Below are 12,566 nucleotides of genomic sequence, written 5' to 3'. Positions count from 1 at the left end.
CATGAGATCTTCTTCTTCTTCTTCTTCTTCTTCTTCTTCTTCTTCTTCTTCTTCTTCTTCTTCTTCTTCTTCTTCTTCTTCTTCTTCTTCTTCTTCTTCTTCTTCTTCTTCTTCTTCTTCTTCTTCTTCTTCTTCCTCTTCCTCTTCCTCTTCCTCTTCCTCTTCCTCCTCTTCCTCTTCCTCTTCCTCCTCCTTCCTCCTCTTCTTCCTCTTCTTCCTCTTCTTCCTCTTCCTCTTCCTCTTCCTCCTCCTCCTCCTCCTCCTCCTCTTCTTCCTCTTCTTCCTCTTCCTCTTCCTCTCTTCTTCCTCCTCCTCCTCCTCCTCCTCCTTCTTCACCTCCTGTGATGAAGCACCTACAAGTGGTTGATTGTCCTCACTTTAGTCCTAGTTGCTTCTTTCTTTGATTAATTTCCATTCATTGCTTCTTGTCCTGCCTTCAGGTACTTTGGAGAATAAGTTGACCACCTCCTCCTCTTCCTTTTTTTTAAAAAATGACAAAAATGCACATGTCCATCCAAGCAAAACTGAACGAACACATTTCTGATTCTTGCAGAAGGCTAAATAAAACAGAAGGCTTTATCCCCTCAGGCAGAATCTCCACTTTGGACCTGCTGCCATAAATCCTCTGGGCCTCGGCCAAAGCTTAACTTGTCTTAGGTTTTTTATTTATTTATTTATTTATTTTTTACTTAATTTGCACTGCTGGCACAACTTCATATTTAGACCCCAAGGCTCTTGACTCGAGTCTCGTAAATCGAGCCATTGACACATGCTAGAGGAAAGGCTTGAAGGCAAACTCAAAAATATAAAATGAGATTTTTGGACGGGGGGAGGGGGAGGTTTCCAAACACAAGAAGCAAAGTTTGTTAAAATAACAAAAATGCACCCACCGAATAAATGCCAGGTTCTTTCTCAAATGGTATCTATTGCTTGGGTTTTATTTGAGCACTTTAAAGTTGATGAAAGGGGATTTTTATGCGCCGTAAGTCAAGTCACTGGAAAAGCACCGCATGGTGCATCAGCTCCAGCTGTGCCAAAGTACAGCCAGATTTCCAAACGAATGGTCGTACATTGAGGACTACCTGTTGACAGGGCAGATAAATAAAATAGAAATGCAACATTTCTTGTGAACCTCTTAGAGCAGTGATCCCCAACCTTTTGACACCGCGGCCGGTACCGGCATCAGCTGGGCACCGCGGCCCAGTACCGGCATCAGCTGGGCGCCGCCATCTTTTTGATGAAAAAGTGCTTCCGGTGACCGCACGGAAGCACGTTTTCATCAAAAAGATGGCGGCGCCAGCGCTTCGATGAGCTTTTCCGGTAGAAATGGCTTTCTACCCGGAAAAGCTCACTGGAAAGCTGCGCCGCCATCTTTTTGATGAAACGTGCTTCCGTGAGCTTTCTACCCGGAAAAGCTCACCGGAAGCACTTTTTCATGAAAAAGATGGCGGCGCCAGCAACCGCCGCCCGGTAGGAGTTGTTCCGCGGACCGGTACGGTCCACGGACCGGTGGTTGGAGACCCCTGTCTTAGAGAGTGCGGTATATCATCTTAAGTGCTATTTCTATTTGTTGGTTCCTTTTCTTGGTGTACTTCTGATCTTCAGTTAATGCAATGCCACCTCAGTCTTTGATCAGGCATCGCAATGAGCCGCCTTTTCCGTGCAAGCCAATTCCTCATGAACTCTAAACTCTTTTCTCACCCACAGCCTGAAAGTGACCCAAAGGTGCTTTTATCAGGAGGCAACTGGACTTCCCTGGGTTTTGTTTTCTTTGAAGACTTTTTTTTTTTATCAGGGTGACCTGGTCTACCTGTATATCATGGGACGGAGCATACTGCTTCCGTTTTCGCCTTTCAGACCCAGTTCAGGGGCCTTCGCAGGCAGTTGCTTTCACGACAAACTAGTTTTGTGTTAAATTTACATTTCATCAATAAAGAAATAAAGGGAGACTAGTCTAGATCATCCAGGACATCATCTCTCATCTCTCATCATCTCTCATCTCTCATCCAGGACATCAGCTCTTTGAACTATTACCATCGAGAAGGAGATTTAGGGTATTAAGAACAAGGACGACCAGATTTAAGAACAGTTTTTATCCAAGTGCAGTTTTGAGTTTGAATGCAGGGTCATAAGATTTTTGTGGAATTAAATGGCTGAGAGTAATGGGGTATTTACATTTTTAAATTGCATAGAGATGATTGTATGGTTGGTTGTGTTTAGTTTAATTTTTTTCTTTTTAGTGGTGTTTGTCCAGTTTTTACTTTGTGGAAGAGCACCTCATTTCGTTGCACCCGCTTGCGAGTGTAATGACAAATAAATTCTTATGTCTTATGTCTTATGTCTTATAGATCTATTTCAAGCGATTTAGCTCTCATTAGCTAGCCATACCCTTCTGAGATTCGAACCTGGCTTTGAGGTTAATACATCGACCCAGGGGTGGGCTTAAAATTTTTTAGCAAAGGGTTCTCTGCCCGGTTGCTGTGTGGGTGTGGCCATGGTGGGCATGGTCTAGTTGGCCTCCTGCATCATGGCCAGGGGGGCGTTTTTGCCCTCCCCGTACTCCAGAGGCTTTTCTTGGGCCTCCGAGAGAACAAAAACAGCCTCCCTGGGCTCCGGAGGCTCTCTGGAAGCTGGAAACGGGCCCATTTCCGGCCTTCCTGAACTTCCGGGTGGCCCATTTTTCGCCCTCCCCAAGCCTCCATGCAGGCCCTGCACTTACCTGCATCCAAAATGGCCCGTGTGGGGACTCCTGGGAGCGGCAGGGCCAGCCAGGAATGGGATTTGGGGGGTTCTCCAAAATGCACAGAATCTTAGCTTAGCAGCCCATCCTTGCAATCTACCTAATATGAAAGTAGCCCGGGTTCGAATCCCAGAAGGGTATGGCTAGCTGATGAGAGCTTGTAATCGATCTATCCTAGTCTCCCTTTATTTCTTTGTCGGTAAACATTTCTTTGAAGACGTTTGGTTCTCTTCCAAGAAGCTTCTTCAGCTCTGAAAGAAGAGTTGAAGAAGCTTCTTGGAGGAGATGCAAAACGTCTTCAAAGAAAAACAACAACAACCATAAAGTCCAGTTGCTTCTTGAAAAAAAAGAAAACACCTTTGGGACAACCGTGACCTTGATTAACTGAGAACCTCCGTAGATCTCCATCGGCTTTTTAGCCTGAAAGTGACTTTTCTCTTTTCTCTTTCCTTACTCCAGAGGAGGAAGAGGAGCAGGTGCTAACGGATGGAGGAACTTCCGCAGAAGCCATGCAGGTTCCTTTGGAGGAAGAAGGAGAGATGGAAGAAGACGAGATGGTGAACGATGAAAATTACTTAAGCAAGAGGCCCTTAGAAAGTCCCGAATCCGAGGAACTGCCGGCGGCCAAGCGACCCAAACTAACCAACACAAAAGGAGAAACACAGCTCGACGTCACCCCAGAGCCCCGCGAGCCTCTTAGTTTGATCAATGCCCAGAAGGTGCCGCCAATGCTTTCCCCGGTTTGCGTTCAAGAGGGTGGTGATCAGGTACCGACTTCCCCAGAGCCACCTGTCCTGGCTCCGGTGGCAAAGCCCCAGCTGCCTGTTCCCAAACCCTCTGAATCCAAAGCACTTCTTCCTAAACCCAAGGCGAAAACAGTCTCTCCGGTGCAGAAGACCAAAACGCCCAAGGTTTCCCCATCTCCGGCGGTTATGGGCAGCCCCCTTCGCTCGCCCAAAATTGGAACTAAGGAGAAAAAATCTCCTGGCAGGGCCAAGAGCCCCCGAAGCCCGAAAAGTCCAAAACTTCCACTCCACGTCGTCCCTCAAATCACCATTAAGCAGGAGATCCCGATGAAAACCCCCTTAGTGGTATTGAGCGAAAAGATGGGGAAAGAGACTATCCAGGTGAAGCAAGTGCCGACGATATCAGCGGAACCTGCCAAAGCCACGGGGGAGAACCCGGCAAAGAAATTAACAGTGACGGACAAGACAATCGACGATTCGATTGATGCGGTCATTGCCCGGGCGTGTGCCGAACGCGATCCGGATCCGTTTGAGTTTTCCTCCGGGTCTGAATCCGAAGAAGATGTTTTCACAAGCCCCAAAAGACTTTCTGTGTCTGAGCCTCCCATCCCTAAAGCTTCCCTTTCGGCGAACAGCAGCTTCAATAAAGTGGGAATCACCCCACTTCCTCCTTCTGGCGGAACCTCAAGTTCGGACATTTCGTGGACGATGGATGATTCGATTGACGAGGTGATTCGGAAAGCCAACCTGGGCCCTCATGCGAATTTACCAGCCAGCTTCCCCTACTTCTCGTCTCCATCGGCTTCTCCGCCCACGCCGGAACCTCTGCTCAAAATCTATGAGGAGAAGACGAAACAGGCGGCCTCAGTGGAGGTGAAGAAGAAGCTGAAGAAGGAGCTGAGGACCAAAATGAAGAAGAAAGAAAAGCAGAAAGATAAGGAGAAGAGCAAAGAGAAGAACAAAGACAAGGAGAAGAACAAGGAGAAGGACCGAGACAAGGAAGGAGGCCGAGAAGCCAAGTTCCCATGGAAGGACCTGCTTCGAGGAGAAGACGACCTGGATTCTTTCAAGTTCAAAATGTCGTCCTTTGAGGACGACACCAAAGTCAAGATCAAAGAACCCGGGTCCAAAAAAGAACGCGAGAAACACAAAGATAAGAAAAAGGAGAAAGAGAAAGGCAAAAAGGACAGGGAGAAGAAAGACAAGGAGAAAATAAAAGATAAAACTAAGGACAAGGCTAAAGGTTTGTCAGTCCCACTGGTCCTCCCTCCCAAGGACCTGCCCCTTCCGTTGTACTGCACCCCAGCCGCCATGAAGCTCCCCTCGTTGCTGCAGGCCCCCTCTGCGGTCCTTCCCGAGAAGCTGTTTGAGGAGAAGGAGAAACCCAAAGACAAGAAAAAGGACAAAAAAGAGAAGAAGAAGAAGAAAGAGCGGGAGAAGGACAAAGAGAAGGAGAAAAGGGAGAAGGAGAAAGAGAAAGAGAAGAAGGAACGGGAGAAGAAGGAGAAGGAGAAAGAGAAACACAAGCATGAAAAAGTAAGTTTCCCATACGTTGGAAGCAGAGGTGGGTATTCCGCCAGTTCTGACTAGTTCTGGAGAACCGGTAGTGGAAATTTTGAGTAGTTCAGAGAACCGGCAAATGCCGCCTCTGACTGGCCCAGCCCCCATCTATTCTGTGCCTCCTGAGTCCCAGCTGATTGGCTGGGTCTCCTTTGGTTGCCCTGCACAGGAGAACGGAGCTGGAAAGCAGGTTAGTGGGGTGGGGAGGGAATGGAGATTTTGCAGTAACCTTCCCCTGCCACGCCCACTAAGCCACGCCCACAAAACTGGTAGTAAAAAAAAATTTGAATCTCACCACTGGTTAGAAGGTATCGTCAGGCTCACCTTTCTCATGGCCCGAAATTATATGCTGAATTTTTTTTTTGAGTTTAATGATATAATTAGCCTAAAAATGGAGGGCCTGTGCAAGATTCTGAAATTTAAATCGGGAGTTTAAAGGGGGGAGACTGCGGATCAATTGGACCATATCCAGGTAGTAGTTCTCGACTTACAACAGTTCATTTTGTGACCAAAGTTACAACGGCTCAGAAAAAAGTGACTTGTGACCATTTTTCACACTTACGACTGTTGCAGCCTCCCCATGGTCACGTGATTTGCATTCGGATGCTTGACAACTGCCTCATGTGTATGACCATTGTAGTGTTCTGGGGTCACGTGATCCCCTTTTATGACCTTCTGGCAAGCAAAGTCAAGGCCAGATTCACTTAACAACCGTGTTTCTTACTCAACAACTGCAGTGATTCACTTAGCACACGTGGCAAGTAAAGTCGTAAAATGGGGCAAAACCCCCTTAACAAATTTACCACTTGACAACGTAAGTTTTGGGCTCAATTGGGGCCTTAAGTCAAGAATCACCTGTGTAGGTTTCTCAGCTTTTATACTTTTATAAAAAATACCTTTTACAGATAGTTCTTGAGTTATGACCAATACCGAAAAAGTTAGGACTGGATTGAAAAAGAGGACTTACGATCCGTGTCAAAGTTCCAACAGTCGGGGGCCCTCCGTGATCATGTGACTAAACATTCACATTTATGGCCGTTAGCGTCGTCCTGCAGTCACGTGTCCCTGTTTTACAACGGTTTTGGCAAAACCTTGTGCATTGCTTTGCTTAACGACAATGGCATTCACTTAATCATTGCCACAGAAGAAAAAATTGCATCAGTCACATGACTTACTGGTTTAGTGACCATCGTGACATATTATCATAGTGGGTAGGTTCCATTACAGTTGTATGTTGAGGACTACCTGTAATATTCCTTTCATTTCATCCCAAGAGCTCCTTTTAAACCTGGAAAGTGTTTATGTAATTATGTAGGTGCGTTCAGCGCTGGAAACCAATGCTGAACGCGCTTACATAATTGCAGGGTAATGCGTGACAATAATTACAAAGTAGAGAGTTATGTATATTAAGAACCGTCTTTTTCCCAAGCACTCAAGACATTTGCAATCTAAATTTGTCCAGGAGGTCAATTGTTATATAAATGGAAAGAAAGATAATATCAAATAAGTTAAGATGAAACAATAATGCTGTACAAAATAATGTTTGGGCCACTGTTTAGCTTCTCTAATTTGAGTGCACATTCCATTTCATAAATTGGATTCAAATTTTACACTGTTGTCAGAACTAAACTTTTCATTTTCTTTCCCTGAATAGAATACAGTGGGGTAAGGTAGGGTAGAGTACAAAAAATTAGAACTAGAATTAGAATGTGGTGACCCGGAGCATGGCACAAAGGCAATACAGTCATATAAGTAAGAAAAATCCCTTTAATACCTCCAACTTTGCCCCCAATGTCCAGTTATCTTTGGCTGGAGAAAAAACTCTCCCAAGAATAGTCTTTAAGTGAAAGAAATTCAGTCTGAAAACAAAGTACATATAAACTGTAAATAAAAATCCACACAAATCACACTGCAGCAATTAACTGGACAGGGCAGGATAAAGAATTGCAGACTTCAAAGGCCAACAAAACACACACAGTTGGAAAGATAACTCACAATTTGCTTCCAACAAGTTGCTGTGCAAACTCCCTTTTTAAACACTGTGTTCCCAGCTGCAGCTAATGAAGGGAATCAGGGCCCTTTCCTTCCCCGTAAGCCCCACAACTCATGTTGCTCTCTTCTCCACTCCTCCCTGCGTGTCCTAGGATGAAGAGGGGGTGGGCCTTGATCCCTCTGCCTTGCTCTACCTCTCCCCTGCTCTGCCCAGCTTCCTCAATTTCTTCCACAGCCAATGGAGCCACACTCCCACTCCCTGTCAGCTGTTCGGCCTCCCCCTCAGAATCAGATTCCGACAGGGGTGTGACGTAGAATTAGATTTAGAATAACAGAGTTGGAAGGGACCTTGTAGGTTATCTAGTACAACCAAGCAAGAGACTCTGCTTACACCATTTCCGACAGAGGGCAGTCCAGTCTCTTCTTGAAAGCCTCCAGGGATGAAGCTCCCACAACTTCTGAAGGCAAAGCTGTTCCATGGGTTGATTGTTCTCACTGTCAGAAAATTCCTCCTTATTTCTAGGTTGAATCTCTCCTTGATCAGTTTCCATCCAATATTCCTTGTCTGCCCTTCGGGTGCTTTGGAAAATAAGTTGATCTTAAAGGCACTTAGAGGCACCACAATTTAGTTGCCACCACATGAGTTCTTTCTTCATGACTAACTTCATTTCTGTCCCACCCATTTTTTTGAGGGCTAAGGATTGTCACAACAACAAAGGCACACTTTGTTAAAACAGAACGACTGGGCCCCAAGTTATCCAGTGTATGTCTGCGATCGAGGGAGGATTTGAATCAGGGTCTCTTTGGTCTATAAGCCCAATCTCTTAACCTGGGCATTTCTTCGGCTGCCACTTTAGAGAAGACGTCCCAGTTGCGAGTTCTTCTAATGGAAGAGCTACTGTTAAGAGATCGTGTTCTGCCAATCAGGATATTTTCTTGGTGGCCTTGGTGCAGGGCTGGGCTGCTGGGGGTTCACAGGGGTTCGGGGGAGCCCCTAGCTAAGATTCTGCACAATTCAGAGAATCCCCATATCCCATTCCTGGCTGGCCCTGCCCCGCCTCTCCCAGGAGCCCCCACGCAGGCCGTTTTGGATGTACGTAAGTGCAGGGCACGTACAGAGGTTCAGGGAGGATGAAAAACGGGCCTCCCAGAAGTTCAGGAAGGCCAGAAACGGGCCCGTTTCCGGCTTCCAGAGAGCCTCCGAAACCCGGGAAGGCCGTTTTCGCCCTCCCGGAGGCTCGAGGAAAGCCGCGCCGTGATGCATGAGGCCAACTAGGCCACGCCCACCCAGCAACCGGGCAGAGAACCCTTTGCTAAAAATTTTGAAGCCCACCCCTGCCTTGTTGACCTTGTAGCCTCAATGGTACTAGGCAGTTACAGGGTCATCCTGTTAGGCAAGAAATAAAATAAAATGGAACGGTCATAAATAGAGTATATGGAGCCAGGGGCTTGGGGGCCTCCAAAGGAAATCGCATTTGATCTGGAGTCAGGTTAGGTGAGAGATGCCATTGAAAGGGGGACTCAGGATCTTCACCCTTGGCCTAAGGCAGAGGTGGGCAGGTGGGCATCTACACCAGCTTTTATGACCTGTGGACTTCAACTCCCAGAATCCCTGAACCAGCATCATTCGGATTTTCTCATTTCTCCTCCAGCAAACTGGTTAACCTCTTGAGTTTGATGTGAACTCTCCGTAGAAAACACCAATAAGATTCAAATGGTCTGTTTCAAAGTAAACTATGCAGAGACCAAGGGAAAAAGGAGAATCTTGGGGGGGGGGGGGGGGAGAGAGAGAAAGAATGACAAATTTCGCTCCAACTATAAGATTATCGGGCTATCTGATAGAGGTGCAGTGGGGGTGGGGGGGAGCCAGTTCATCGAAGAAGACAGAAGGGGATTTCAGTATCTGTGTTCAAATCTGTCTCCCTCGCTTCTATCTGGCCTGGTATTTCCTTCTCACTGCTCCTTCTATTTATTCATTTGTTTAGGGTTTTTTTTCCCTAGGTCGGATACTTTGGCATAAGAAACCACTCTATAAATCCTTATAATAATCACATTTGATAGGGTAAATCTCCCAAGTAGTAAGAAATCGTATATAAATAGATATCTCTCAATGCCTGCCTTACCTGCGGAGGGGAGTCGTCATAATTGCAGCATTCATATATTAGTAGATTTTGAGAGAAGATAGGATTCTGTTCCAAACTGCAGCTTAAAGTGCTGAATGATTAAAATGAACTTAGAAAAATATAATAGGAAAATAACACAGCTCTCCCCTCATTTTATAACTAGTTCTCGTCTCCTACTGTGAACAACTCAGTACACTATTAGGACTATAATGCACCATTACAAGTGATTAAAAAGAAATCTACCCTTTATACTCCTAAAATATATTGTATTATAGGAAAGCAATATAAGCTTGGGCAGATTACATTGACAAAGCTTCCTGTTAGCTTTGGTAAAAAGTCCCTGTCAAAAGATAAAACTTTAAAGCCAGGCTGGCATGAAAGAGTCCCTACCACAAAATTAAAATTTAAAACTGATCTCCACAGATAAGCTTTCTCTTTCTTTTCTTTTCTTTCTTTTTTCTTTTTTCTTTCTCTTTTTAAAAAAAAAAAAGATGGAAAAAGTCGTTCCATCTCTTTGCTGGAAGTCAGGATTTCGACAATAAATTTTCTCCCCCCTCCCCTTTTTTAAATCTCTTGAGTGATTTTCATTTTTTGCAAGGCTGCTCTGTTGGTGTCCTGGAAAAACGGAGAGTTAAGGCTTTATCAGTTGGTGCCCTGAGGTATGTGGCAAAGAAGCTAAATCCTTGAAGATTAGTGCCAGAAAAAAAAAGGGAAAAAAATCCTGCAGCACACCGCAATAAGGGGCTTATAGGACTACTAGTATTAGTTCAGGTGAAAAAAGTATTGCTTATACATAAAACTGGACAAATCCAGGGACAATGTATTCTTAGTTAGCTACAAAGGAGTCTTTGCATTGCTTGGACATTGCCACATCAGTGACTGGAAAGTTCAGTAATTCACTATAAATATTCTTCTTCCAGATGCCCCTCATTGCAGTTCTTTAAATTTTAATTGTAGAGAGTTTATTGTCCTTTGACATTAAAAATAAATAAATGTCAATTTAAAGGAATGGAAAGGAACAGAATGGAACAGAACAGAACAAAATAGAATAGAACAGAAATACAGAATAGAACAGAAATACAGAATAGAATAGAATAGAATAGAACAGAACAGAACAGAACAGAACAGAATAGAATAGAATAGAATAGAATAGAAATACAGAATAATAATACAGAATAGAATAGAAATACAGAATAGAATAGAATAGAAATACAGAATAGAATAGTAATAATAGAATAGAATAGAAATACAGAATAGAATAGAAATCCAGCATAGAAATACAGAATAGAATAGAAATACAGAATAGAATAGTAATAATAGAATAGAATAGAAATACAGAACAGATTAGAAATACAGAACAGAATAGAAATACAGAATAGAATAGATATACAGAATAGAATAGAAATACAGAATAGAAATACAGAACAGAATAGAAATACAGAACAGAATAGAAATACAGAATAGAAATACAGAACAGAATGGAAATTCAGAACAGAATAGAAATACAGAACAGAATAGAAATACAGAATAGAAATACAGAATAGAAATACAGTATAGAATAGAAATACAGAATAGAATAGAATAACTTTATTGTCATTTTGAATGTACACTAATCAGCATAGATTAAAATGAAATTTCATTGCATGCAGCTCTCAAAGTGTCACCACCTTCAATATATACTACATAACCATGACAAAATACATAAATACATAATTATGCATATATCCACGTATTTTATATGACACAGAGAAACAACTCAGCCTACTTCAGGCATATACATGTATACAATTTGTATACAAATTGCTTCTGGTTTTCTTCATGCATACCCACATTTATATTTTCTTTAATATATAGATAGTCTTCGACTTACATCCATTTGTTTAGTTACCGTTCGGAGTTACAACAGCACGGGGAAAAAGGGTGATTTCTGTCCATTTTTCACACTTATGACCGTTGTGTCGTCCCCCGTGGTCACGTGATCAAAATTTGGCCGCTTGGCAACCGGGCCTGTATTTGTGACAGTCTCAGTGTCCCCGGAGTCACGTGATCCCCTTTTGGGACCCCCTGACAAGCAAAGTCGACAGGGAGGCCAGATTCAGTTTTAACAGCCGTGTTGCTAACTGAACCACTGCAGCGGTTCGCTTAACCCCTGTGGCGAGAAAGGCCGTAAAATGGGACAAAGCTCACCGAACAACTGTCTCTCGCTTAGGGACAGAAATGTTGGGCTCAATTGGGGTCGTACGTCGAGGACTACCTGTGCGTTCACGCAGCTGTTTCTTCCCTGATGGAGATAATGTCACCTAAGAAGTGAACTGTTGTAAGGCAAGGGCTACCTGTACATGTTTTCCCCCGCCTCACCTTTGCCGAGTCTGGGAATTGGAAGTCCACAAGTCTTAAAAGTTGCCAACTCTGGAGACCCCCTGCTAGCACTAGCACTGAGACTTATGTACCTCTTCACAATACTTTACAGCCCTCTTTAAGTGGTTTTCAGAATTAGCCTCTGGCCCCCAACAATCCGGGTCCCCATTTTATCCACCTCGGAAGGATGGAAGGCTGAATCCACTTGAGCCAGTCAGGAGGGAGGGAGGGAGGGAGGGAGGAAGGAAGGAAGGAAGGAAGGAAGGAAGGAAGGAAGGAAGGAAGGAAGGAAGGAAGGAAGGAAGGAAGGAAGGAAGGAAGGAAGGAAAGGCAATAGCAATAGCAATAGCAATAGCACTTAGACTTATATACTGCCTCAGAGGTCTGAGTCAACCTTGAGCCAGTCAGGATTGAACTCCTGGCAATGGGCAGAGTCAGCCTGTAATATTGCATTCAAGGAGGGAGATTGGGAGTAGGAAGGAAGGGAAAGGCAATAGCAATAGTAATAACACTTACACTTATATACTGCTTTATAGTGCTTTACAGTCCTCTCTAAGCGGTTGCCTCTTGCCCCCAACAATCTGGATCCTCATTTTACCCACCTCGGATCGAACTGCTGGCAGTGAGCAGTGAATTAACCTGCAATACTGCATTGTAACCACTGGAAAGAGAAGGAAGGAAGGAAGGAAGGAAGGAAGGAAGGAAGGAAGGAATAGAAATAGCAATAGCAATAGCAATAGCAATAGCAACTTAGATTTATATACTGCTTCACAGTGCTTTTACAGCCCTCTCCAAGCGGTTTACAGAGTCAGCCTCTTGCCCCCAACAATCTGGGTCCTCATTTTACCCACCTCGGAAGGATGGAACGCTGAGTTGACCTTGAGCTGGTAAGATTCGAACTGCCAAATTGCAGGCAGCCGGCAGTCAGCAGAAGGAGCCTGCAGTACTGCACTCTAACCACTGCACCACTGCAGCTCCGCCTAATCCAATACAACACATGAACTTTTCTTGATAGCCGATACCCCATTTTAACCCTGGAATTTCTTA

General features: G+C 44.4%; 1 protein-coding gene across 2 annotated transcripts in view; it reads left to right on the top strand.

The window, feature by feature from the left end:
• Positions 1-12,566, top strand: part of TAF3 (TATA-box binding protein associated factor 3) — a 177,768-nt gene that overhangs the window by 109,439 nt on the left and 55,763 nt on the right. For both annotated transcript variants that reach the window (XM_087968887.1, XM_087968886.1), the window contains exon 3: positions 3,200-5,022. In XM_087968887.1, the coding sequence (XP_087825013.1) occupies positions 3,200-5,022 (1,823 nt within the window). The remainder of the gene's footprint in view (positions 1-3,199; positions 5,023-12,566) is intronic.

This window comes from Notechis scutatus, chromosome 6, assembly GCF_049901735.1.
Source record: "Notechis scutatus isolate UNSWTSFEM ecotype Mainland chromosome 6, rNotScu1.2, whole genome shotgun sequence".
Classification (NCBI taxonomy): domain Eukaryota; kingdom Metazoa; phylum Chordata; class Lepidosauria; order Squamata; family Elapidae; genus Notechis; species Notechis scutatus.
The sequence above is the reverse complement of the archived record's forward strand: the minus strand, read 5'-3'. Positions and strand labels throughout refer to the sequence as shown.